Genomic DNA, 22361 nt, shown 5'->3' with positions numbered 1-22361 from the left:
TAGTATGATTATGTAATCATGTGTATATACAAATATATTCAAGAGTATATACAAATCTATTCATGTGTATATTGTGTATATATAATGTGGTAGAATATTAGTCATAGACGATGATCGTGTTAATGTTGTCTTGATATATTACATCTTGTTCGAGAGGACCGACAAGTTTGAAATTCTGGGGAGAAAAGTTATAAATGCCAGGAACAGGAATAATAATGGTAAACTCGATGGATTTGAAGGAACCAGGGTTTATAGAGTCAACCCTGTTCTTTGTAACACCAATGAAACTGATGAGAGAATCTTCCTGGTGTTTAATCAGAGGGTAAACTGACATAGAGTCGAGTGATTCAGAAGATATGTTGTGAACGGTGAGAACTAAATTAACAATTACAGGCTCATCAGACAACTTTAGCTCAGTTTTTGAAACTGTGAGGCTGACCAGAACCTTGTATTCCAGAAACTCAACATTACCATTAAATAGGCCAAACCTCAATGGAGTAGCCCAAAACACACTAAACCTCATGCGATCAGAAGTATCCAGAGCTAATAAATTATTTGGGTCTGATAAGTATCTGAGTGTGTTTTCAACAGGTATTGCAAAGTTCATGGTGTTTTTAGGTGGGATTGGACATAGCTCTGAATTAGTGCTTTTAACAGGCTCGTCATTGACACTGAACTTGAGTTGTACAATTTCTTCCTTAGAGTTGTTAGTCGCCTTAATCATGATGACGTCTTTGTAATTAAAATGGGCATTGAATGTTGGGCCCTTGAGACAGCGAAAAAACAATTTGAATGGAACCACAAGGTCTAATCCCTGTTTAGGTGATACGGAAATTGAACCATTGATTAGAGAAATTCCATCCATCACCATTAGTGGTTGGAAAAACAAATAAACTGAAAGTGTTTTCTTTTGAAGATTAATTGAGTCATCATTAAATTGCATACAAACCTCATACATCTTCTCAGTTAAACTTATTTCCTTAACCTTAAAATTGGGTAAATTAATAACACTCCAGGATGAATTGATTATTTTCGTTAATCTGTCAGGGTCATATTTATGTTTTACTGTTGTTACGCTTTCTAAAATTTCTTTGGAGCTGAATACACTTTCAAGGTCATACGGGTCTGTGGATCTGGTAATTGAAATATTCGGAGTTGTAAGTTTGTAAGAAACTGGATATGGAGGAATACTGAATGCTCCAAACACTTTAAACCTCAACACTAAAGACTTAATTGGAGTTTCCTTAACATTCTGAAGTGAAATCTCAATCAGGCTCGACTCGCCGTTAAAACAATCAAACAGGCAAAGATTTTCATTTTCTACAACTTCACTTGATTTCATGTTCACAGTATCATCCTTATACATTTCTATGTATTTTCGTAGCAAATTATCATAATCTGATGTCTCAACGTCACTCTTTTTATAGAAAACGGTGTTTGACAGAAGTGTCAGGTCTGAGACTTTTCTGAAATAGTATATGAAACGTGGCATGTCCTTAAAAACATTAAAATACAGCGACTTGTCAACTTCTCTCTGATTTATAAATTCTGTTAAGCTAATTTTCTTACATACTTCTTTCACCCGTTTCCTTCCAACTGTATATACTGGTGACCAGAATACAACTTCTCCAAACAGGTTCCAGCACAATCCAACGATTTTAAAAGATCCTGTGTTTGAGGCTGTAAACGACAGAATCAGGCTTTTCTTTTCAAATTCTCCAAGTTTAAATCCCTCCTCATTATCTTTTGCTAAAATTTCACAGTCTACCCACTTCAAATCAGAAACCTTCTGTTCATTTTCTTCAACTTTGTTTTCAAACTGTTGAACAGGGTCGTTCTTTTTTTGATTTGTGCTGTCAACTTCCTGCACTAGTATTTTAAAATTATGGCAATAGATAGGTATGTTTAGTGGGTTAAGCAACTGCAATGACAACTTCAGCTTTGTGTTAATCATGTAGTCAGAGCCATTTGATCTATCAGTTGGTGGAAGAAACGTTTTCTTGGTGTGGTCTTTGATGTTGTAAAACTTCATACACTTTTGCCAAAGCGGGTCAGTGAACGAATTATCCAGAAGCTTTTCGTACAAGTCATCCACATATGTTGTTGAAAGCTTTAAATTGGTTCCGTTAACTCCATTATTTCTCAGGTATACTATGGGCACTCTTACCAGAAACGGAGTTTTATAGTCAACTTGTGGCAATTTTAAGTCATGGGAATAGTATATGGTTGGGTAGTTTAAAAAAGGAGCTGATATTGGTGTGTTTTTAAGGTATTTAGTCTTCATGCTGAAGCTTTGGATCTTCATTAGAATTTTCAGGTAATAAATCTGGTTTCCAGACGCCTGTTTCCAGCTCGCTAAGTCGACTTCACCGGATTGTTCAGAGTCTGAGGAGGAATGCAATTCTTCTTGTGAACTATAACTAATGTACTTGTTCTCGTAAGCGTTTGACAGTATGTTTAGGCAGTTGACTAGAAAGTTATCATCAAATGCTGCCAGAAGACCATACAGGTGTTCATGTGTTATGTACCAGTCTTCATACTCATCAAGACATGAAAGGTAACACCGTTTACTTAGATTTTCCAGTCCTGCCTGACTAAAAAGTCTTCCTGCCATGACTAGCTGGAATATTTTCTTTTTCTGCTTTACACATAGATTTGAGCTGAGTTCTATGAAAATTGCTGATCTTGCGAACTCATTTTGTGTGGACGGCTGCAGAATATAGTTATTTGATAATAGTTTGTTGAACTCTTCGTATTCTCCTAGTAAAACTGACAACGTGTTTGTGAAGAAAGACTCCCATTGACATTCTTGTTTATTGTATATTGAGATGGCCTTATCAAAGTGTGATATTATATTTGGAACTTCCACACTTTTGTCAGAATCCTCTGAAGTATTGTACTTTTCTTGTGAGTTTTGTGATTTAAATTTACAATTGTACAGGTGAATCCCATAAAATAGATGTGATAGTGCATGTATTTCATGTTCCAATGTCGACTTTGACACGTTGTTAATTGTAGTTTCATTTCTTGTTCCAAGCTCATCACACATTAGCATGTATAGGTTCGGTAAATTCCTCTGAGGCTCTGGTGACTTTATGATCTTTGAACTGAGTTTTATGCCTTTAAATGCTGAATTTAAGTTTATTACATTTGATTCCAGGTTTTGGTAACATGAATCAATAAATTTTGACACAAATTCAAACAGGTTTGAGTAGTCATTAAAGTCCTCAAAGGTCTGCAGTATCAAATACTGTGCGTTATATTTACTGATAACTTGACTAAATTCTGTTGAGTCTCCTTGTGAAAAATAGATTATTGTCACTGGGAAATCTCTGTATTTTTCCATAACTTCTTCCAGTTGGTTGAAATCGTCTTCATTATCCACAAAAATGAAGACTCCGTTTCTTTCGAGCGGTGCTTCAAACCTTTCACTCGCTTTGATTCTCAGAATTTTAGCCAATGTGATACACCAATCTCGGAACCACTTTGAGTACTTTTCATTCTTATCTCCTAATGTGTTTTCAAGTTTTTTTCCCACTTCTCGGTCATTTTTTTTAAGAGAATCCATGAGGCTTTGGACCAGATCATTTTGTTTCAGTGTTTCCACCTCGTTAAAATCCTCAAACGCGAATGCTGACGACTTTGGATGTCTTTTAATGATATTTTGTACAATTTCTAGTGGCGAGCATCCTGCACATTTGAGGATTTTTTCCGTTGCCTTTGGAAACGGCCTTACAACGATCAGCGGGCCTGTATACAAGCTTATTAGATCATCTAGTATTTGGTTTTTGTCCATCCCTCCATTATTTTAGTTTTTTATCCTTTATTCACGCCAAATCATCTCCACTATATTGTACATGTAAAATACATTGAATGATCACAATGTACACTGGTATATAATATATAATAGTATATATTTATACAAATTGAAATTTTATAATTCATTTTTCCACATTTATTTATTGTTAGTATTAATTTGGTTGAGATTTATTTTGGTGGTTGAGTCTTGAATTAATTTTTCGTGTATATAATTATTTTTTGGAAAACTATAATTCATCATTGGACCAATCGTAATCTTCTTCTTTACTTTTGAGTTTATCTACGTCTACACCTGTGGATTTGAATTGGTCAAACATTGGTTCGCCTCCTGTGTCACCAACAGTTCCTCCTGTTAAGTCAAACCCTTCTGGACCCCTACCTTGCAAAATTTCCTTTAGATCTACACTAGCTTCTTCCAGTTGTTTTTTCCTTTCTTCTGGTGTCTTTTCATCTTCTTTTCCTGGATATTCTACTTCATCTAACTTGAATACATCTTCATCGTCCATTTTCTTCTGTTCTTCCAGATTTTCGACTCCATCAGGCTCCTTTACTTCCTCCTTTTCAACTTCAAAGTCGTCTAGTGTCAGATTTTTGGTAAACTCAAAGTCTTTTTCTACAAAGTCACCCAATGACCTGTTAAGCTTTTCGTACAAGTAATTAACAACCAGCTGTGGCTCTTCTAACACGAAACCACTCTTTAACTTGGCTGCATTGTACAATAACTTAAACAATCTATCCAATCTCTTCATATACTTTTTCTTCTTCTCTGTTAATTCCTTTCTTTTCTCTTCCAATTCTTTTTCATCCTTAGATTCAGTTTCTTTATCCTTACTTTCATCCTCTTTCGATTTAGTTTCATCTTTAGTCTCTTCATTTTTATCTTTAGACTCATCCTCCTTACTTTCTTCTTCCTTTTCTACACTTTTATCTTTTTGTTCATCCTTTTTTTCCACTTTATCTAGTTTTTGAGTTTGAGTATAAAGGTAAAGGAGTTTGACCATGATTGGGTGGTCAGGATTAAGTTCGAGTACCTTACTGTTGAGTTTGTTGAACATGTCAAAACTGTCGTCTCTGTGAACTGCATAGGATTTCATGAGCTTTTCCATGTGAGATGACATTGACCACTCGGACGCAACCACTGTGCAAGGGTCTTCAACAAGCCTTCTTGACAACTTAACTCCAGAGGTTTCTGGCAAGAGGTCCTTGAGGTACAAAAGGAGCGGCTTATACTTACTCTCCTTTCGTTCCTCTTCCTTCTGTTCCTCATCAGTCAGTTTTAGGTTCAAGTCTGCCTTTTGGACGTTTTTGAACTTCTTACCTTTATGCTCCTCAAGTTTTGTCAAGCATCCCTCGTCCATTGTGTCATGAAGGTATAGTACATCATACTTTCTCTTCTTAAGGCCTTGGATGTGAGGCAACTGTTTAAGGTCATCGTAGTTTTCACTTGTTACGTAGTATATCTCAGTTTGTTCCTCTGGCATTTTCTCAACATACTCATCAAATGTAAGTTCCTTTTCACTAAACAATGTCTTATACCTTAATAGTCTTGCAATTTTTTTCCTGTTCTGGTCATCGTCGTAGCATCCGACCTTCAAGCTTCCCTTGAATCCATTGTAGAACTTCGTGTATTTATCTACATCCTTTAATTTCTTCTCCAATTTCTTCTTTCTCTTCTCCAAATCACTTGACCATGAACTCTTTTTATCCTTAGCCTCCTTATCTGATTCTTTCTTTGCTGATTCTTCAAATTCTTTATATTCTACCTCATTTCTCTTTTTCCAGTCCTTCTTATAACTATTCCATTCCTTCTCCTCCTTCACTGCCTTTACCTTCTCCAGCTCGGCTTCAGTTTCCTTAACGTCTTCTTGTGATTTTTTCATCACGTCATACAATGTATCTAAAACTGTTCTCACCACCTTTTTCCCAATCAATTTTACGAGCTTGCTCTGCTGCAAATACTCCCTTGATACGTTCAATGGGAACGAGTCGGAGTCCACCACACCGTATATTGAGAAGAGGTATCTGGGAATGAAGTCTTTCATTTCCTGTGATACAAGTACTCTTCTAGAGTACAACTTGACGTTATGTCCCACTGATTCTGTGCTAAAGTACATTCCTGGTGGAGAACTTGGGATGTAAAGAAGTGCCTTAAAGTCTACATCTCCTTCCGCTGTGAAGTGAACGTGGGTCAAAGGTTCATCGTTCTTACCACTAATTGTCTTGTAAAACTGATTATATTCTTCTTCTGTAATTGTATTTTTGTTCCTGGTCCATATTTGCTGGGTTTCGTTTACTTTAACCCATCCTACTTCCTGTTTATCCTTCAACTTCTTATAAAGCTGGATTGGATACCTAACAAACTGGCTATACTTTTTAACTAAATTCTCCAACACATCGGTTTTAAGATACTCTGTTGAGTCTTCTCTAAGCTCAAGAGTTATCAGTGTACCGTGATCTCCTAAGCTATTATCTGTGTCCTCATATAACTCATAGTTATTTGCTGCCGAGGATCTCCAAACGTACTGTTTATCATCATAGTTTTTGGATTGTACTAACACTGTGTCTGCCACCAAAAAGGCCGAGTAAAATCCTACACCGAACTGACCAATCAAGTTCGGGTCACTTCCTGCTTTTGATAGTGAATCCAGAAAATTCGCTGTTCCACTCTTTGCTATTGTTCCCAAATTATTCATCAACTCCGTTTTCGTCATCCCTACTCCGTTATCCCAGATCGTCAGCAGTCTCTTCTTCGGGTATGACCGGATTCTTACGAATAATTCCACATCGTCTTTGTCTCTATAGTTTTTTTGTAATGCTGTGATTTTATATTTTTCCAACGCGTCTGCGCTATTTGAAACCAGCTCTCTCAGAAAGATATCTTTGCTTGAATATAGTGAGTTTACGATAATGTCCAGGAGTCTTGTAACTTCTGCCTGGTATTCGTATTTTTCGGATTTTGTGGAATCTTTAAATAATTTTTCGCTAGTTAACACTGATGAATCTTCTGACCTATCTAGGAGTTCTTCCTCAGAAAGCTCAGAGGGTGTTTGCTCCTCAGTTACGTCCTCATCAACGTTCACTGTATCCTCAACTACTTCCAGTTCATCCGATTCATTACATGATACGAAATAGTATCCTTTGTTAAGTTGTAAAATAAAAAAGAGTTTTATGAGCAAGAGTAAACTAACTTTCATTTTGATCTGTTATTCTACGATGAAAAAATGAATATAAGATCAATTTGTTGTATATTAGACAGAAAATGTATATTATATTTACAGGTCAAAATTGTACATTAATTTATAAATAGAAAATAAAATAGTTTCAATTAGAATCCTATTTGTTGTAGTGTCGACACAATTTTAAATAATAAAATGATTTCTCTATTTTTTAAATTTATAATATTAATAATAAATAAATATGTTGAGGAATAATTTTTCCTCGAATTCGTTCACTGTTGAGTATTTAAACCACACATTTATTTTTATTTTCAACGTCTTTGAAGTATGTAATTTTGGCTTATAATTTTTAATTTTTGTTATAAATGTTATGTTCCTTAATATTAGAATTAAATGAGAGGTTTCTTAACGATCAATTCATTGACTTGTGTTTTGTATATTCAAACAATTCCTTTGAATCACGATTTGATAAATTACGAGATGACTGTAGAGACCTGATAATTGATACACATAGTTTTAATGTTTTAAATTCTGATAAACACTTGTATTATTATACAATATCGCATCATAATTTGACAAAATTTCTAAAATCGGTAATCCTTTAGTATTTATAATTATCTTAGGCTGAAGAATTCTTAAATTCACTTAAGAAAATAAATTTTGTCGGAAATAAAAATCATCTAACTAACATTTCTAATGAGTTTAAGGACAAAATTAATTGTTTGGACCAGAAGTTTGTTTATAATAATTTAAAACTGGTTAATAATTTACTTAAATTTTCATTTTCTATCCCAGAACATAGAGTTGACTCAGCTAACTGTGAATTTGAGCCTTTAATTTGTAACAATATTGATGAAAGTTATGTTCTGGCTGTTGTTGAGTCAGGATTATCAATGTTTTTTGTACCATACGAACGGGATTCGGCCGTTAAATTTTTAGGCTATTCAACAATTGGACTTGTGACTATCATGTCGTTGTTTTATCTTTTTGTAAATAATTTTTCGCCATTTTTAAGTGAATATGATAAATACAAAAACTGTAGTTTTAATGATATAATTTCTCTGGCTATGAAGGGGAATAACTCGAAAACTGACATACTGGTGTCGGACATTTATAACTGCCACTCGAGTGTAATAAACCTTCCTGCAGATCTACAAGCATCAAGTTTTGGTAAACTACAAACACCACCACTTAATGAACTTTTAAATGATGTAAACTCGGGAGATGAAGCTTTAAAAAGTGGAATTGTAGGTTATTATGTTTTAATTTATTGTATAGGTTAAGATTGAGGACTTTTCTAAATCTTTGATTAGTCTATTTACAGAAAACATTGTACAGCAGTGTATTCCAAGAGCAATGATAGATAATTCGAAAACGTAACATACATGCTAATGAATATAATTTTATAGGATATTGATTGTTGGCTCGGTATTCAAGAATCAACATTTGTGTTCATTGGTTCTTGATAAAGTTCGAATATACTCGAAAGATGTTAGAGTTTTATTCTCGACAGTTAATTCATTGCAAACGATTGTATCAGGATTAAGTTTTTGCTAATTTTATATTTTACACATACATGTAGTGAAATACAATTTAATATATATATTGTTAAAGTTGATAAAGTGTTAAATTACATTTCAATATGAATTTAAAATTGATATATTTGAATAAATGAGGGGTTTTAATAGAATTTTTAGTATTGGAAGTATAATAAATTATCAGAGAAGGTTTTTAACTGAACTTCCATACAATATCGACAATAAAAATTTGTATTGCAATTCTTTTGCAAGCTGTGAAGATGTGACCAAGTATATTGAGTTTTTGGTAAGTTTCTTGGTTAAAATTTATTATTTAGTCGATTGGAGAATCCAATGAAGTGGATAAGATCTCAGATTCTACACACCTATTCAACGAACGAGCCCATAAAATGTATCCATATCAAATCATCAGGGTATTCCAGTAATAATAATGTTAATTATAGGTTTTGAACTCATATGCAAGACTTAAATTCTCCAATGAAAATATATTAAAGTCAGTATTGACAAGGTTTGAAAATTAATATACTATTTTATACCTAATAAATAATATTAATATGATAAATAGTATTCACATGATTTAGGTGTGAAGAAATGTGTGATCAGGCTTCACCGAAAAGAGCACTGGAGTTAATCACACTATACAGGAACGTGAATTTATCGCATGAACAGGTATTTTTGAATCTCTAAACACTCCATAGGTTCTTTCACCGCTAACCAAGTCACTTATAAATCACATGAATAATTACTCATACGAGTTGTATACGCTGGGACTAAACGCAAGTTATCTTAATATCACTGACCAGATATTCATTGAGTCACTAAAGACACAAATCTTGTTAACTTCTAAGGAACTCAATCCCTTGAATTCTATAAAGTATATTTAATTATTTCAGATTTAAATTAGGAATCTGGAGTCCTTTTCAAGGTTCAGAGTTGAGTCAGACGAGTTGTTTGACAGTGTTTGGAACTTTGTTAAGGATAAAGTATGTTAAAAACAAAATAAACTTATTATTAGGTGCTTTCTATTAAAAGTATTCTTTTCCTCATGGCGTCAGCTTCAAGAATACATCAACAAAAACTTAAATTATTCTCGTAGGCTCCTTGAATTTCACATGTGTTTAGAGATTTATTGAGTTCAGAATTAGAGAAAAGTAATATGAATTCTGAAGAAATATCTACAATCTTAACAATTAAAAGCTCAAAAGGGTATTTTATTCATATAATTTTTAAATTAAGGATTGTCCATCACCAATGTGTCGAGGCTATCATTAACTCAATTGAGATGAAGGTTAATGACCCGAATTATATTAAAGATGACATTTATTATCATATTTTCAAGTTATCACAGATTTTATCATTTGATGAAACAGACAGTTTGTTTAAATCTTCACACATTTGTGAGTTCTGGAAACTAATTCTGGATAAAATATTCACAAACATAACGGGATTTCTGTCTCCAACCAAGGCAATACAGTTACTATACACAATATCAATACTTAAAAGGTATGAGACAAGCGAATAAAATTCTCAGGAATAATGTCATTGATAAAAATTACGATGAAATATTGAAATACATTAAACCAATATGGCAAAAATTAAATTTAAGGGATCAGGAACTATTATACGATTCTTTGGTATCGATGTATTGGAGTAATGAAAGTAAAGGGGAAGAAGATATATTTGTCAAACGAATAATAGAGGAGAAGATGCCGACAATTTTACCGTTGATGTATGGGAACATGAAAAATGTAAAACTGGGAATCAAAGGAGGGAAAAATGTAATATATAAAGCTGACATGGATAAAAAACTAGTGCCACAAAAATGTGTAAACGAATTTTATGTATTAAATGTAGTAAATGAAGGAGTTAAAGTAGTAAAGTCGCCAGAAACATTGATGGAACTGGAAGTTATGGAAAAAATACATAATGATGTAGAATCATACACAAATAGAGTAGAAATTAAAATTCCTAACGAAAAATTAAAAATGAGCTTAAAATGTTAATAATTGATCGATATTCATTAAATATTATGGGTTGACAATTAATAATAACCACCACAAAATTTTAATAATGTTAACTTGACAGATAATTCATTTTGTTTAGTACCATGTACCTTATATGCTTTAATAATCCATGTTTAAACTTGTATAAATATTTTTATATCTCTCCATTCACCTGATTACACATTATCGCATCAATTTTGTACTCATATTTTCAAATTGACAAAAATTCATAAAATACCTCTCCATTCATAGTTCTATGTAATTTTCGAGCCGATTTTCACAATGCCAGGTGAGGGCCAGACCAATTCTACCCAAAACCTGCACACTGCAGAAGAATCATTTAGTACTCTAACGCAACCAAAATCACCTGTCAAAGTCAAAAATGATACGCCACATCCAATTGTTAACGGAAATCCACAGAATTTTTTGGAATACTCGGAGCATAACAAAAATGACCACGAAGCGTCATTCCGTAAATATGATACAAATTCCACCGACAATCATATCAAACCGGAAGAAGTGAAGACAATTAATAATATAAACCACTCACACGTACCTCATCAACCGAATGAGCAAACGTTGATTAATAATGATGAGCAAAATGAGTTAAATAACGAAGAACAAGCCCAGGTGCAAGATTATCTGTACTACAACCCAGCGAACACCACCCTGCTTCATAAGATTCTGAACGAAGGAGGATGTATAGATGAGATACTAGCAATGTCCAGGACAGGAGTTAATGTTAAATTCAAGAAATCTGAAATAAAAAAGATAGTAGAAGCAGTGGATCAGCCTAAGATTTTAGTGGGACAATCTAAACCATACCAAATAGAAGGACTCAAGTGGCTTGTAGGACTGTATGTGAAAGGATTAAACGGAATCTTGGCAGATGAAATGGGACTAGGAAAAACGTTCCAAACAATCAGCTTTCTAGCCTATTTAAAGGAAACATTTGGTGTACATGGACCTCATATGGTATTGGCACCAAAATCAACGATAGGGAATTGGATATCTGAAATAAATAGGTTTTGCCCCTCATTAAGAGTACTCAAGTTTATTGGGAACAAGGAAGAAAGAACACAACTAATTGCATATGAATTAGATCCAGAGAAATATGATATCTTTGTGACATCATATGAAACGTGCTGTAAAGCTAAAGGACCACTAGGTATGAATTTTTAAAATGACACTAAAACTGTGTTTTAGGGAGACTGAATTGGAAGTATTTAATAATAGATGAGGCTCACAGAATAAAGAACGAGGAATCTAAGCTAAGTGAAGTCGTTAGACTTTTTAGAACAGAGTATAGATTATTGATAACCGGAACCCCTCTTCAAAATAATTTGAAGGAGTTATGGGCACTACTGAACTTTTTGTTCCCGGTGGTTTTCTCTTCGTCTGAGGAGTTTGAAACTGTTTTTGACCTTGTTGGACCAAAAGAGTTGACACAGGAGGAAAGAGAAGAGCGAAATCTACAAATTGTGGCGAGACTGCACGGGATATTGAGACCGTTCATGCTAAGAAGATCAAAGAAGGATGTGCTCAGTGATATGCCTCAAAAAAACGAATTATTGTTAATGGTTCCACTATCTGCAATGCAAAAGCAACTTTACCGTGATTTGTTGAGAAAAAACGTACCAGAACTAGGTGTAGATGATAACACAAAGTCAGGCATTCATGTAAGTTGTCTACATATAAACCATCAACAATCATCTGTGTATTAATATTGTAGGTACAATTACTTAATTTGGCAATGCAACTTAGAAAAGCATGTAACCACCCATACCTGTTCGAAGGATATGAAGACAGAAACGAGGACCCGTTTGGAGAACATGTAGTACAAAACTCAGGGAAGCTGAGTTTGGTAGATAAACTCATTCCAAGGTTACTTGGTAATAGTAGTAGGATACTGATATTTTCACAAATGGCAAGAATGCTTGATATTTTGGAAGACTACTGTAGGATGAGGAATTACCTCTATTTTAGAATTGACGGTAATACAAGCAGTGAGGACAGAGACTACCAAATTTCAAGCTTTAACCAGCCAGATAGTATGGTTAATATTTTTCTTTTGAGTACGAGGGCCGGAGGTCTTGGAATTAATCTCGCAACAGCAGATGTAGTAATCTTGTATGACTCGGACTGGAACCCGCAAGTTGACTTACAAGCAATTGACAGAGCACATCGTATAGGCCAATTAAAACCAGTTTACGTATACAGGTATATAGAAATTAAGTGATAAACATTTAGGCTGGTTCATCAGTATACAATAGAGGAGAAGATAATAGAGAGAGCAACCATGAAATTACAGCTTGATACAGCCGTAATTCAGCATGGAAGGTTGGCTCAGAAGGAGCTTCTGCAAATGGTACAATACGGAGCAGGTCATATTTTCAAAGCGGGAGATGAAGCAATCACGGATGAAGATTTGGATGTGATTTTGAGTAAGGGTCAGGAGAGGGCCAATTTAATGAACCAAAAACTCATCTCAAATACTAAGAAACATTTACTGGACTTCAGCACATCAACGACCAGTAATATTTATGGGTATCTGGACGATGATGAAAATGAAGAAGATAAAGAGGCTTGGAGTAAACTTGAGGCTCTAAAGGTACAAAGCGAAGCATTAATAGAGCGTGAATCGAGAAGAAAACTTAGGATAGCAAAGGAACAGATGGAACTATACACCTCAAATAAGTCTGACAAGCCGCTACTTTTACCGGTAATACAATTCTCATTAACAATAATTTAGGAATATCAATTCTTTGATAATGTCTCATTGTTAGCTTTGAATAAAAAGGAGATTGAAATTGGACTTACAGAAGAGGAACAACAACAAAAAGATGAACTTTTATCCAAAGGCTTTTCCAACTGGTCAAGAAAAGATTTCAATAACTTTATCAAGTAACAATTTTAATTAGATACTAAATTACATTTAATTAGATAATTTTTATTTAATTTAAAATTATTTTGATTCATTAATTTTTAGAGCCAATGTTATGTACAGTAGATATGACATTAATTCAATAGCTTCATTTATTGATGGAAAAACATATCAAGAGGTTGAACAGTATAGCAAGACCTTTTGGCAAAAGTATAATACACTTCCAGACTGGGCTAAATATATTAAAAAAATTGAACAAGGAGAAGAAAATTTGCTAAAGATACACCAACTTCATCAAGTAAGTCTAAATTTTTAGTCATTCAATAATATTTTACAATCGTAACAAAATTGATTTAGACAATTGTGGAGAAACAAAAACAGCTCAAGAATCCATGGGTTGGTACGGAAGTACTATTCTCAGCACACCGTGGAAAATCTACATTCTCAGAAGATGAAGATCGGTTTCTGATGAACATAATATCACTATTCGGTATGATAATATAAACACATAAATTATGATAATGTAAAATTTAATAATTAATTTAGGATACGAAAAGTGGAGTGTATTAGTTGAATTGATTCGACTTGACCCGAAATTCCAATTTAACCTGTTTTTCAGATCTAGAAACGCGATAGATATTTCCAAAAGAGCTGATTATATTATAAAACACATTTCCAAAGAGGTTAGCCTACACCTTGAAGTTTTTCATATTCTATTAAATTATCATATTTTAATCATATTTTGATAAATTTTATTATTAATTTAGGCTACTAAAGTTGGATCAGGAGAGAGACCGTCCAAGAGAGGTAGGAAGGATCACTCAACACCAGTGTCAACCCCAGTCAATAATTAATATGGAATTTTATTTTTTAAATTTTATACAAATTTACTTTTATACACTATTTAGTTAATGTCTAATGATTGGATAGAAGTTTTAGGGAACAGAAAGTTAAAACCGAGAAAAAACCAAAGGAATCGCAATAAATATTATACATATACACACTTGCCAGATAAATCTAAAATCTGCTTTAATTTTGAGAAGATAAAAGTACATGTCCACAATGTTTATAATAACTGCAAGCCTTTTTTATCCCACCTCCTAAACTGCTTGAAAAATAACATACACTCCAAGAATGTTTACATTTACGCACTAGGGTGTGGAACCATAGAAAACTCATCATTGGTCCTCTCCAAATCTTGCATTTTCCAATGGGTTGTTTGCAGGATTCTCCTAAACTTTTTGAACGTAAGGAAGGTTTTCATTTTTGACCCTCAGATGACTGATAACGACTACCAAGTATGGGATTTGCTCCTGAATCATAATTTTGAACTAGAAAATCCAGAATTTGCTCACCAATACCATGATAATAACATGGTTAGCTGTGAATTGACATCAACAGACTGTTTTGATCTTAATGATGAGATGTCACACGTCATCCTGTGGATGCCGCACTGTGAGAAGTTTCTATATTCTGCAGTTTTAGACGGGATTTTATCCAACAAATCGCCCCTAAAGGTGTCTAAATCTTTATCTAAAACATATAAAAAGGATTTGGAATCCAAGTGTCCAGACAAGTCCTTTGACTTTTCACAACTTTCTAATGATTCGTCCGACAACTCATCTGATTCTGATGATAGATTAGTAGATGAAGACTCATCTAACTTTCTGGAATCTTTCTGCTTGGAAAACACAACTTTGGTTGGAAACAGTTTGTCTGACTGTTCTTTTGAGGATTTTCGATACAAGGCTGAGTTCACTTCCTCTGAAACTCAACTTTTACCCTTCGAAACTCACCATCAGTCATTCAATGACACTTTTGTAACAATTTTTACAAGAATTTCTTAAAATAATTTTTAAAATTATTTGAAACTAATGTATTATTTAAAATATATTTTAAATGGAAATAAATTATGTATATGGTAGTTTAAGAGTACAAGTCGTCCTCTTCAATTGGGTCCATAATGACTTCGTCGTTTTCAGGCCAGTCAAAGTCAATATCGTTGGGGGTGGCTGCGTTACGGTTCTTGTAAAGCGGGTCGAATTTAGTCCTGAAGGCGTCGTATTTCGTGATATCACTTGAGGTCACACTATGCCTAGCGTTGGCCAGCCCTTCTTGGAAGTGTTTGCGTGTAATTTCGTATTTAAATTCAGTTCCGTTAGGCATTGCGTTGTTATTTTGGTCAGTTGTGTTGTTCATCATTTCTTCGTGCTTGATTGCGTCTCTGATAGCCGCTCTGGCTGCAATTTGGCACATTTCGGCCAAATCTGCTCCTGAGAACCCGTTTGTTTTCTGCGCAAGGTATGAAATTGGTACATTGTCTGCAACTGGTGACTTTTTAAGGATTGCGTTCAAGATGCTGACTCTTGCAGGGAGGTCTGGCAACGGGATGTATATCAGCTGGTCTAGTCTTCCTGGTCTGAGTAGTGCTTCGTCAAGCAAATTTGGTCTATTTGTTGCTCCAATAAAGAAGATGTTCTTCTTGGCTCCCACTCCGTCAATTTCTGTCAAAAGCTGGTTCATTACTCGATCTCCTGCTCCTCCTGCGTCTCCAACATTATTTCCTCTTGATGTGCCTATTGAGTCGAGTTCGTCAAAGAACAGCACGCATGGAGCACTTGTTCTCGCCTTGTCAAACACTTCTCTAACATTAGCTTCAGACTCACCAAACCACATTGTTAACAATTCAGGTCCTATTCATTATAAATTAATAAATTATATAAATATTTAATAATTTTGATGGAAAATCAAGAACCTTTTACAGATATGAAATTGGCACTGCATTCTGAGGCGACAGCTTTGGCTAAAAGAGTCTTACCACAACCTACAAATTAATTATACGCAATTATATTTATTATAAAATGTTAAAAGTACCTGGTGGGCCGTAGAATAAAACGCCTCTTGAGGGTGACATTCCGAATTTTTCAAACTTTTCTGGATGCTCAATTGGGTAGAGGATCATTTCTCTAAGACTGGCTTTAACTTGCTCCAGACCTCCTATATCTTCCCACTTAACATTTGGAATCTCAACGACCGTTTCACGAAGTGATGATGGGTTACAAGTGTTCATTGCGTTGTTAAAATGTTCCTGTGTAACCGCCAAAGAGTCCAAAATGCTTGAATCTATGGTATCATCTTCCAAGTCTATTACACCCATCTTCTCCCTAATACAGCTCAATGCACTTTCAGTACATAGCTGGGCCAAATCAGCACCCTAAACCAAAATTAAATTAAATATATTCAGAAAAACGTAATATATATAAAACATACAACAAATCCGTGTGAGTTTGCAGCCAACTCTTCCAATTTGACCTGAGGGTCCAACTTCATGTTCCTCGTGTGGATCTTTAAAATTTCCAAGCGACCCTGGTCGTCAGGCACACCTAATTATAATTATTAACTTACAAATATTCATTACCTATATCAATTTCCTTATCGAAACGGCCAAATCTTCTGAGTGCTGGGTCAATTGAATTTTGGCGGTTAGTTGCGGCAATAACCACGACCTGGCCTCTACCTTTCAAGCCGTCCATGAGTGTTAGCAATTGAGAAACAACTCTGCGCTCCACTTCACCGTTTGTTTTTTCTCTTTTTGGTGCTATTGAATCGATTTCGTCAATGAATATGATCGAGGGTGCGTTTTTCTCTGCCTCTGCAAATGCTCTACGAAGGTTACTTTCAGCTTCTCCTGCCATTTTACTCATTACTTCAGGGCCATTAATCAGGAAGAAAAACGCGCCAGTTTCATTAGCCACTGCTCTTGCAATTAAAGTCTTTCCACTCCCTTAAAAATTATCAACATTTTATAAATATGTAAATATATACTATAATATAAAAATGAAAGTATAGTACCTGGTGGTCCGTAAAGTAGTACTCCTCTTGGAGGCTTAACTCCTAGTGTTTTGAATAATCCAGGATGTCTTAGAGGTAATTCAATCATTTCTCTAATTTGGGCCATTTGTCTTCTGCATCCTCCAATATCATCATAACCCACATCGTCAAGCTTCTCCTCGTCCTCACGTTTTATCGGGTCACCTTCGTGGAAAATGATGGTATCTGGTGCAACTATGCAGTACTCGCCTGGGTCTACCTCCACTACCTTGAACTCAACTGCCTTAAAAGCTCCTCTGACTAGAAACAAATCTCCTTTCTTCACTGGTCTGTAACTTTCAAGGAAGTATGGTTTCAGGTACACGTTGAACAGCGACTCCTTTGAAAGACCTTCGACTGTGTCATCTATTGGGAGCACTTGGATTTTTTTCCCGTATGGAACATCTGGGCATGGTGAAACTCTCACGAAGTCTCCAAGCATTACTCTAAGATTCTTTCTAACTATTTTGTTCATTCGTGCTTTGGTCTCGTCGAGGTCGTTGTCTGCCAAAACTATACAGACTGTTGAGCGTCTCTTTTTTCCCCTCAGTAGTATCGTGTCACCTCTGAATAATCCTAATTCGTCAATCCTCTTCGGGTTAAGTGCCACGACAGAGTTGTCGTCATTAAGTGCATCTTCAACCAGGAGGCGGTTTAGATATTTTCTTTCCTTTTGTTCTAGGTCCTCTTCGGGGACAGCATTTTGGTTCGTTTCGTTAGTGTTATTTTTGGGGTTATTTTTGTTGTCCGAATTAAAATTTTGCGTCATTTCTATATCTTGTTCCAACTATAAATTTTGAACGTAAATTTCAGGGAAATCGTATTTTTTTATAACACCGTTCTTTTAAAAATAATAAACTGCAATAATAATTGTTTTATAGTCTACAAATAAATATATTTTGTGTTACATTCGCAGAAACTTATTTAATACACCAGAAACAGGGCGTTTACTAGTGATATTAAATATCTCTACACATAAATTGGGGAAAGTATCTAAAATAAATTTTAGATGTTTGGTAAATCTTGACAAATTAAAAAACTAATATAATGTAATTTTATGTACAAACCCCCATAGGTCACATGGATAAAATCAACAAATTATTTCTGAACATCATTGTTTAATAATCACTTTAATATCTTGTATAACACACTTAATATCGAAATTGTGTTTTTTTAATATTACAATTCTGTTAAACTATTTTTCAACTCAACAACATGAAAAATATACTAATATAATATCTTAAATATTAAGAATCAAGTGACTAAATTTGTTTATATAAAATTTTAATATATAAATGGATTTTTGATTGTGCTATTTTATTTTTTTAATTGTTTGTTTAACACACCTATGGATCATATACATTAAATCACTACTTCAATATTATTATAAAGTTGTTAATAACTAAAATTCTTTTTTTCTATTAATTTAAAATATTTTAATAAATTAAATATAAATGGAAAGTTCAGTTAATCTTGTAAACTGTACTTTCAAGGTCGTAATAAATAACCTCGATATTTATATAAATTTAAGGAATCGAATCATTAACAGGAAAGCGTTTAAAAAATAAATTAGCAAATATATTTAACTAAAATGTTTAAATGTGTGAAAACATTTAAAATAGTATCACATGCCCCGAAGATCACAGATGTTGTAAACAAGGTGTATAAATAACAAACGACCACAGCTAAATTTTATTAAAAATAAGAAATTGCGAAAATTGTAAATCTTGTGTGATTAAAGTATAATTTGAATTAATAATATTATGTGAGGTGAATTTACTTAAGTAAGAGTAATTAACTGATATAGTATACATTCTCATTGTTTTAAGTTTTGTATATGTTTGTTTTAATTTCAATTATGATTATTTAAATTTATAGTCCAGAACTGGACCTAGGTTCCCTCCTTTCTGATACGAAAGTTCTAGTATCATATAGATTTAAAAATGGCTGGTTCCAGACAACAACCGAGAAGAATTCGTTGTTTTAGTTTCAGAAGAAGGCAAAATATATTTGACTATGTCAATGACCCTTCGAGAAACAGCCAGGCGGATCATACTACACCAAGTTGCGATGCCTCTTTAAAAACCGCTAAACATTCGAAGGACGATGAAGTAAAATCTGATACCACGGATGATGTAGATGACTCTAAATTCGAAAAAACCAAATATGAACGCCATAACCTTCCCTCATCAAGCTATACACCTCAGAAGGATAAGATTTTGTTGAAGAAATCATCCACTAAGAGTAAATTAAATACACCAAGGTCACCTATACGTGAGAATTCATTACAGAGTAAGCCATCAGATGATCATGTATCCAATGAGCCTAATTATCTAGGGTATGGAATGGTAGATTTACCAATGGACTCGAGAAGAGTAAGTTTATACCTTAATAATTTCCAATAACATATGTTAATATAATTTTAGATGAGCCGTTCAAATAATGTTGGCATATCAAAAGGATCAACATTTCAGTCTGTACAACAAGATGAATCTGAAGATCGAGATATTATCAGAAGTGGAAGAAAGTTCATAATCGGAGGTAAACAAACAGATGGAAAACCATCTATCGAGAGATGTATATGGGAATTGGTGGAGAAAAGAGGTTGGGGAATGATGAATAGTAGTTGGAGTATGATGGGCCCAAGAGTATTTAACCAAGTAGTTGAGTATTTAACAGGTATGGAAATCTCATTGTGCCGCCAAGTCAGTAAAGGCTGGTATAAGAACGTAACAGACGTCATGGTATCACGTTCTGAAGTAATAGTAGACGCATTTAAAAATACATACAGAGACATGTTGACCTACGACCGTAGCTACATACTGTTCCAACCAGTACTCACTGCCATAAAGGCAATGAGAATCGATGTAATTATTAGAGCAAAGGTTGAACCGCAGTGTACAATGCATAAAAATTCATTTGGTTATACATACTCATATCACTCAATGACTAATATGTCAAAGCCTGGGAAAGATACTACACCAAACGGGAATGAATCCATTAAGTCTAGGGATGGTAAAGATATGTTTGGACTTTTTAATCGCAAATCCTCAAAAAATATGAAAAACTTAAATTCCGGCTCCAAAAATATGGCTGGGTCTGGTAAAAAGTCGATTTTTATTAACAAATTCATCTTTGAGGTTTTGAAAAAGAACAGTTCCAGAAGTATAACCTTTACGCGAGACCTATCAAGCATGCACAGTGAAGATATTAACCTTGCAACTACAGCAAGTATATCCCAGGTGTGCGAAGGTGACTACATAGAGGTACCTATAACCTTAATTAACGCAATTGGAGCCACTGATGTCGAGTCAATTAAGTTCTTGCCTTTGGTAAAGGATGTTATCACAAATACACCATCCCAACTCGACCTTTTACACAGAGAATGGTATACAGTTGAGCCAAACTCAAAGTACCTTGAACAGTTGTTCCCGCAAAACATTAACTCATACTCCATAATACACCCACACAAATTGTTACCGCAATTGGTACACCAAGTGACCCAAGTAGCAGGGATCGATGTAATCACTTCCAAATCAAGCTACATTGCATCAAACTTAGGTACTAAATATATATTTATGTGGATGAATAAATCTAATTCATGTTCAGGTGTCGTTGTGGAATCCTGTAACATAATTGGTCACACAGTGGAGGTTGTCGCCAAAAATGAGCCGATAATTTGCATGATTCAGAGAATTGGACTGCAACATGACCGAATTTGCTACGTTCAGCTAAGACCAGTGAGTTTCCAAACCCATTCATTACATTAAATGTTTTTAGGGCGATGTGCTCCAATTTTACCTAACAAAGGGATAAATGTACATTTATATTTTGTCAATAAAATTTTTATCTAGCAATTGAGCTCGATTTTTATACTACCACACAAATTCTTAAGGAATCTCAAAAATACTCTGTACCCCCTGCATGTCACTCTTGTTAATTAATATTTGTGTTATCTTTAATTTTGTACATTAGAATGAATTATATATTATTTTTTTTACTATTGAGGTGTATTATTTCCTCCAGTCAATCTGATATTGAGGAGGATCTACGTAGATCTATATCACGCACAAATTATGAAATTAGAAGATACATGACCGACTGTTTTCACGACTGTGATGAACATATAAGTGAACTCAATGATTATATACAAAAAATAGAGGCTGCTAGGTTCAAAGATAATTCCGAGAAGCACTCTACAAAATTCCAGAATGACTACACTGACTTCCAATCTGAATTTAAACAATTAAAAACTACATATGAATCATATAGAATGGATGAAAGTGATACTGATTTCAAAAACAAATTTACCAAAGCACTTAGCTCTTTTGATAAAATATTCACAAAGGCTAGCTCCACATTCTCAAATTCATTCAGGAAAGTAAACAACTCACTCACAAAGCTGGATGAAACCAAAATGACTTATATGGGCGCAGAAGTATATAAAAAGTCGGAAAAATCGGTACTAGTGACAAAACACAGAATACGTGGTATTGATGAAATGGTTAAATTAGTAGAACTTAGAGGAGATGAGTGTGGTCCCTTATCAAACAGGGAAGCATTCCACAAAGAAGCTATTGATAAATTAAAGGCTAACCTTGAAGAAAGTATAAATTTGTTATATGACTTCCCGTTAACTGTGGTTAATGAGGAACAATTAAGAAAGGTTGATGAAATTGAAGAAAGAATAAAGGAGCTATTCCATAATGGAATTAAAATAATGGAAGAGTTTGACGAAAACTTAAGGAAAATGTATGAATCTAAGGGAGTAAAGTACAATAAGGATTATAAAAAATTAATCAAATTCTTTGAAAAAATCCCATACAGATTATCAAGTTTCGTTACTCCAAACACTCTTGGATCCATGATTATAGTTTCTTTCTTGCTCATGAACGTGTTTTATCTAAATTGATTTGTTTTTACTTTTTTAAAACCAATCCCAATGTGTATACTATGGGGATTCCATTAAACTATACTGGTTTTATACCATTAGATTCATTAATAGCTCTTTAATTTCATTACAATTCATTTAATATATATTATTTGTTTTAAATTCATGTGAAAATATTGA

General features: G+C 34.1%; 9 protein-coding genes across 9 annotated transcripts, besides 4 other annotated features; 6 read left to right on the top strand and 3 right to left on the bottom strand.

Annotated features, from left to right (window-relative positions):
• Nucleotides 1-97: 97 nt before the first annotated feature.
• Nucleotides 98-3796, bottom strand: TA06465 (uncharacterized protein; the record flags this gene model as incomplete). Its single annotated transcript, XM_948750.1, has 1 exon — nt 98-3796. The coding sequence occupies one exon, from the start codon at nt 3794-3796 to the stop codon at nt 98-100; it is 3699 nt and encodes a 1232-aa protein (XP_953843.1).
• Nucleotides 3797-4046: 250 nt separating this feature from the next.
• TA06470 (chaperone protein (HSP90)) lies at nt 4047-7013 on the bottom strand (the record flags this gene model as incomplete). Its single annotated transcript, XM_948749.1, has 1 exon — nt 4047-7013. One exon carries the CDS (start codon nt 7011-7013, stop codon nt 4047-4049), a length of 2967 nt encoding a protein of 988 aa, XP_953842.1.
• Nucleotides 6954-7013: a sequence feature (Signal peptide predicted for TA06470 by SignalP 2.0 HMM (Signal peptide probability 0.926, signal anchor probability 0.000) with cleavage site probability 0.761 between residues 20 and 21).
• A 347-nt stretch (nt 7014-7360) lies between these two features.
• Nucleotides 7361-8552, top strand: TA06480 (uncharacterized protein; the record flags this gene model as incomplete). The annotated part of the gene is made up of 4 exons (XM_948748.1): nt 7361-7588; nt 7619-8242; nt 8274-8371; nt 8405-8552. 4 exons carry the CDS (start codon nt 7361-7363, stop codon nt 8550-8552), a joined length of 1098 nt encoding a protein of 365 aa, XP_953841.1.
• Nucleotides 8553-8666: 114 nt separating this feature from the next.
• Nucleotides 8667-10536, top strand: TA06485 (uncharacterized protein; the record flags this gene model as incomplete). Its single annotated transcript, XM_948747.1, is given in 9 exon segments — nt 8667-8819; nt 8851-8946; nt 8977-9041; nt 9115-9202; nt 9232-9407; nt 9438-9520; nt 9566-9647; nt 9656-10036; nt 10065-10536. Coding segments are annotated over 9 exon segments (1596 nt in total).
• A 282-nt stretch (nt 10537-10818) lies between these two features.
• Nucleotides 10819-14274, top strand: TA06490 (SWI/SNF family trascriptional activator protein, putative; the record flags this gene model as incomplete). The annotated part of the gene is made up of 9 exons (XM_948746.1): nt 10819-11704; nt 11743-12215; nt 12269-12756; nt 12787-13258; nt 13289-13440; nt 13526-13718; nt 13778-13910; nt 13967-14121; nt 14188-14274. 9 exons carry the CDS (start codon nt 10819-10821, stop codon nt 14272-14274), a joined length of 3039 nt encoding a protein of 1012 aa, XP_953839.1.
• Nucleotides 14275-14331: 57 nt separating this feature from the next.
• On the top strand, nt 14332-15267 carry TA06495 (uncharacterized protein; the record flags this gene model as incomplete). The annotated part of the gene is made up of 1 exon (XM_948745.1): nt 14332-15267. The coding sequence occupies one exon, from the start codon at nt 14332-14334 to the stop codon at nt 15265-15267; it is 936 nt and encodes a 311-aa protein (XP_953838.1).
• A 79-nt stretch (nt 15268-15346) lies between these two features.
• On the bottom strand, nt 15347-18059 carry TA06500 (transitional endoplasmic reticulum ATPase (CDC48); the record flags this gene model as incomplete). The annotated part of the gene is made up of 6 exons (XM_948744.1): nt 15347-16113; nt 16176-16244; nt 16295-16634; nt 16691-16803; nt 16839-17204; nt 17246-18059. 6 exons carry the CDS (start codon nt 18057-18059, stop codon nt 15347-15349), a joined length of 2469 nt encoding a protein of 822 aa, XP_953837.1.
• A 1174-nt stretch (nt 18060-19233) lies between these two features.
• Nucleotides 19234-21060, top strand: TA06505 (uncharacterized protein; the record flags this gene model as incomplete). Its single annotated transcript, XM_948743.1, has 2 exons — nt 19234-19665; nt 19717-21060. The coding sequence occupies 2 exons, from the start codon at nt 19234-19236 to the stop codon at nt 21058-21060; spliced, it is 1776 nt and encodes a 591-aa protein (XP_953836.1).
• A 206-nt stretch (nt 21061-21266) lies between these two features.
• Nucleotides 21267-21323: a sequence feature (Signal peptide predicted for TA06510 by SignalP 2.0 HMM (Signal peptide probability 0.990, signal anchor probability 0.000) with cleavage site probability 0.701 between residues 19 and 20).
• Nucleotides 21267-22202, top strand: TA06510 (uncharacterized protein; the record flags this gene model as incomplete). The annotated part of the gene is made up of 1 exon (XM_948742.1): nt 21267-22202. One exon carries the CDS (start codon nt 21267-21269, stop codon nt 22200-22202), a length of 936 nt encoding a protein of 311 aa, XP_953835.1.
• Nucleotides 22128-22196: a sequence feature (1 probable transmembrane helix predicted for TA06510 by TMHMM2.0 at aa 288-310).
• Nucleotides 22149-22154: a sequence feature (GPI-Anchor Signal predicted for TA06510 by DGPI v2.04 with cleavage site probability 0.348 near 286).
• Nucleotides 22203-22361: the final 159 nt, after the last annotated feature.

This window comes from Theileria annulata, chromosome 1 (assembly GCF_000003225.4).
Source record: "Theileria annulata chromosome 1, complete sequence, *** SEQUENCING IN PROGRESS ***".
Classification (NCBI taxonomy): domain Eukaryota; phylum Apicomplexa; class Aconoidasida; order Piroplasmida; family Theileriidae; genus Theileria; species Theileria annulata.
The sequence above is the reverse complement of the archived record's forward strand: the minus strand, read 5'-3'. Positions and strand labels throughout refer to the sequence as shown.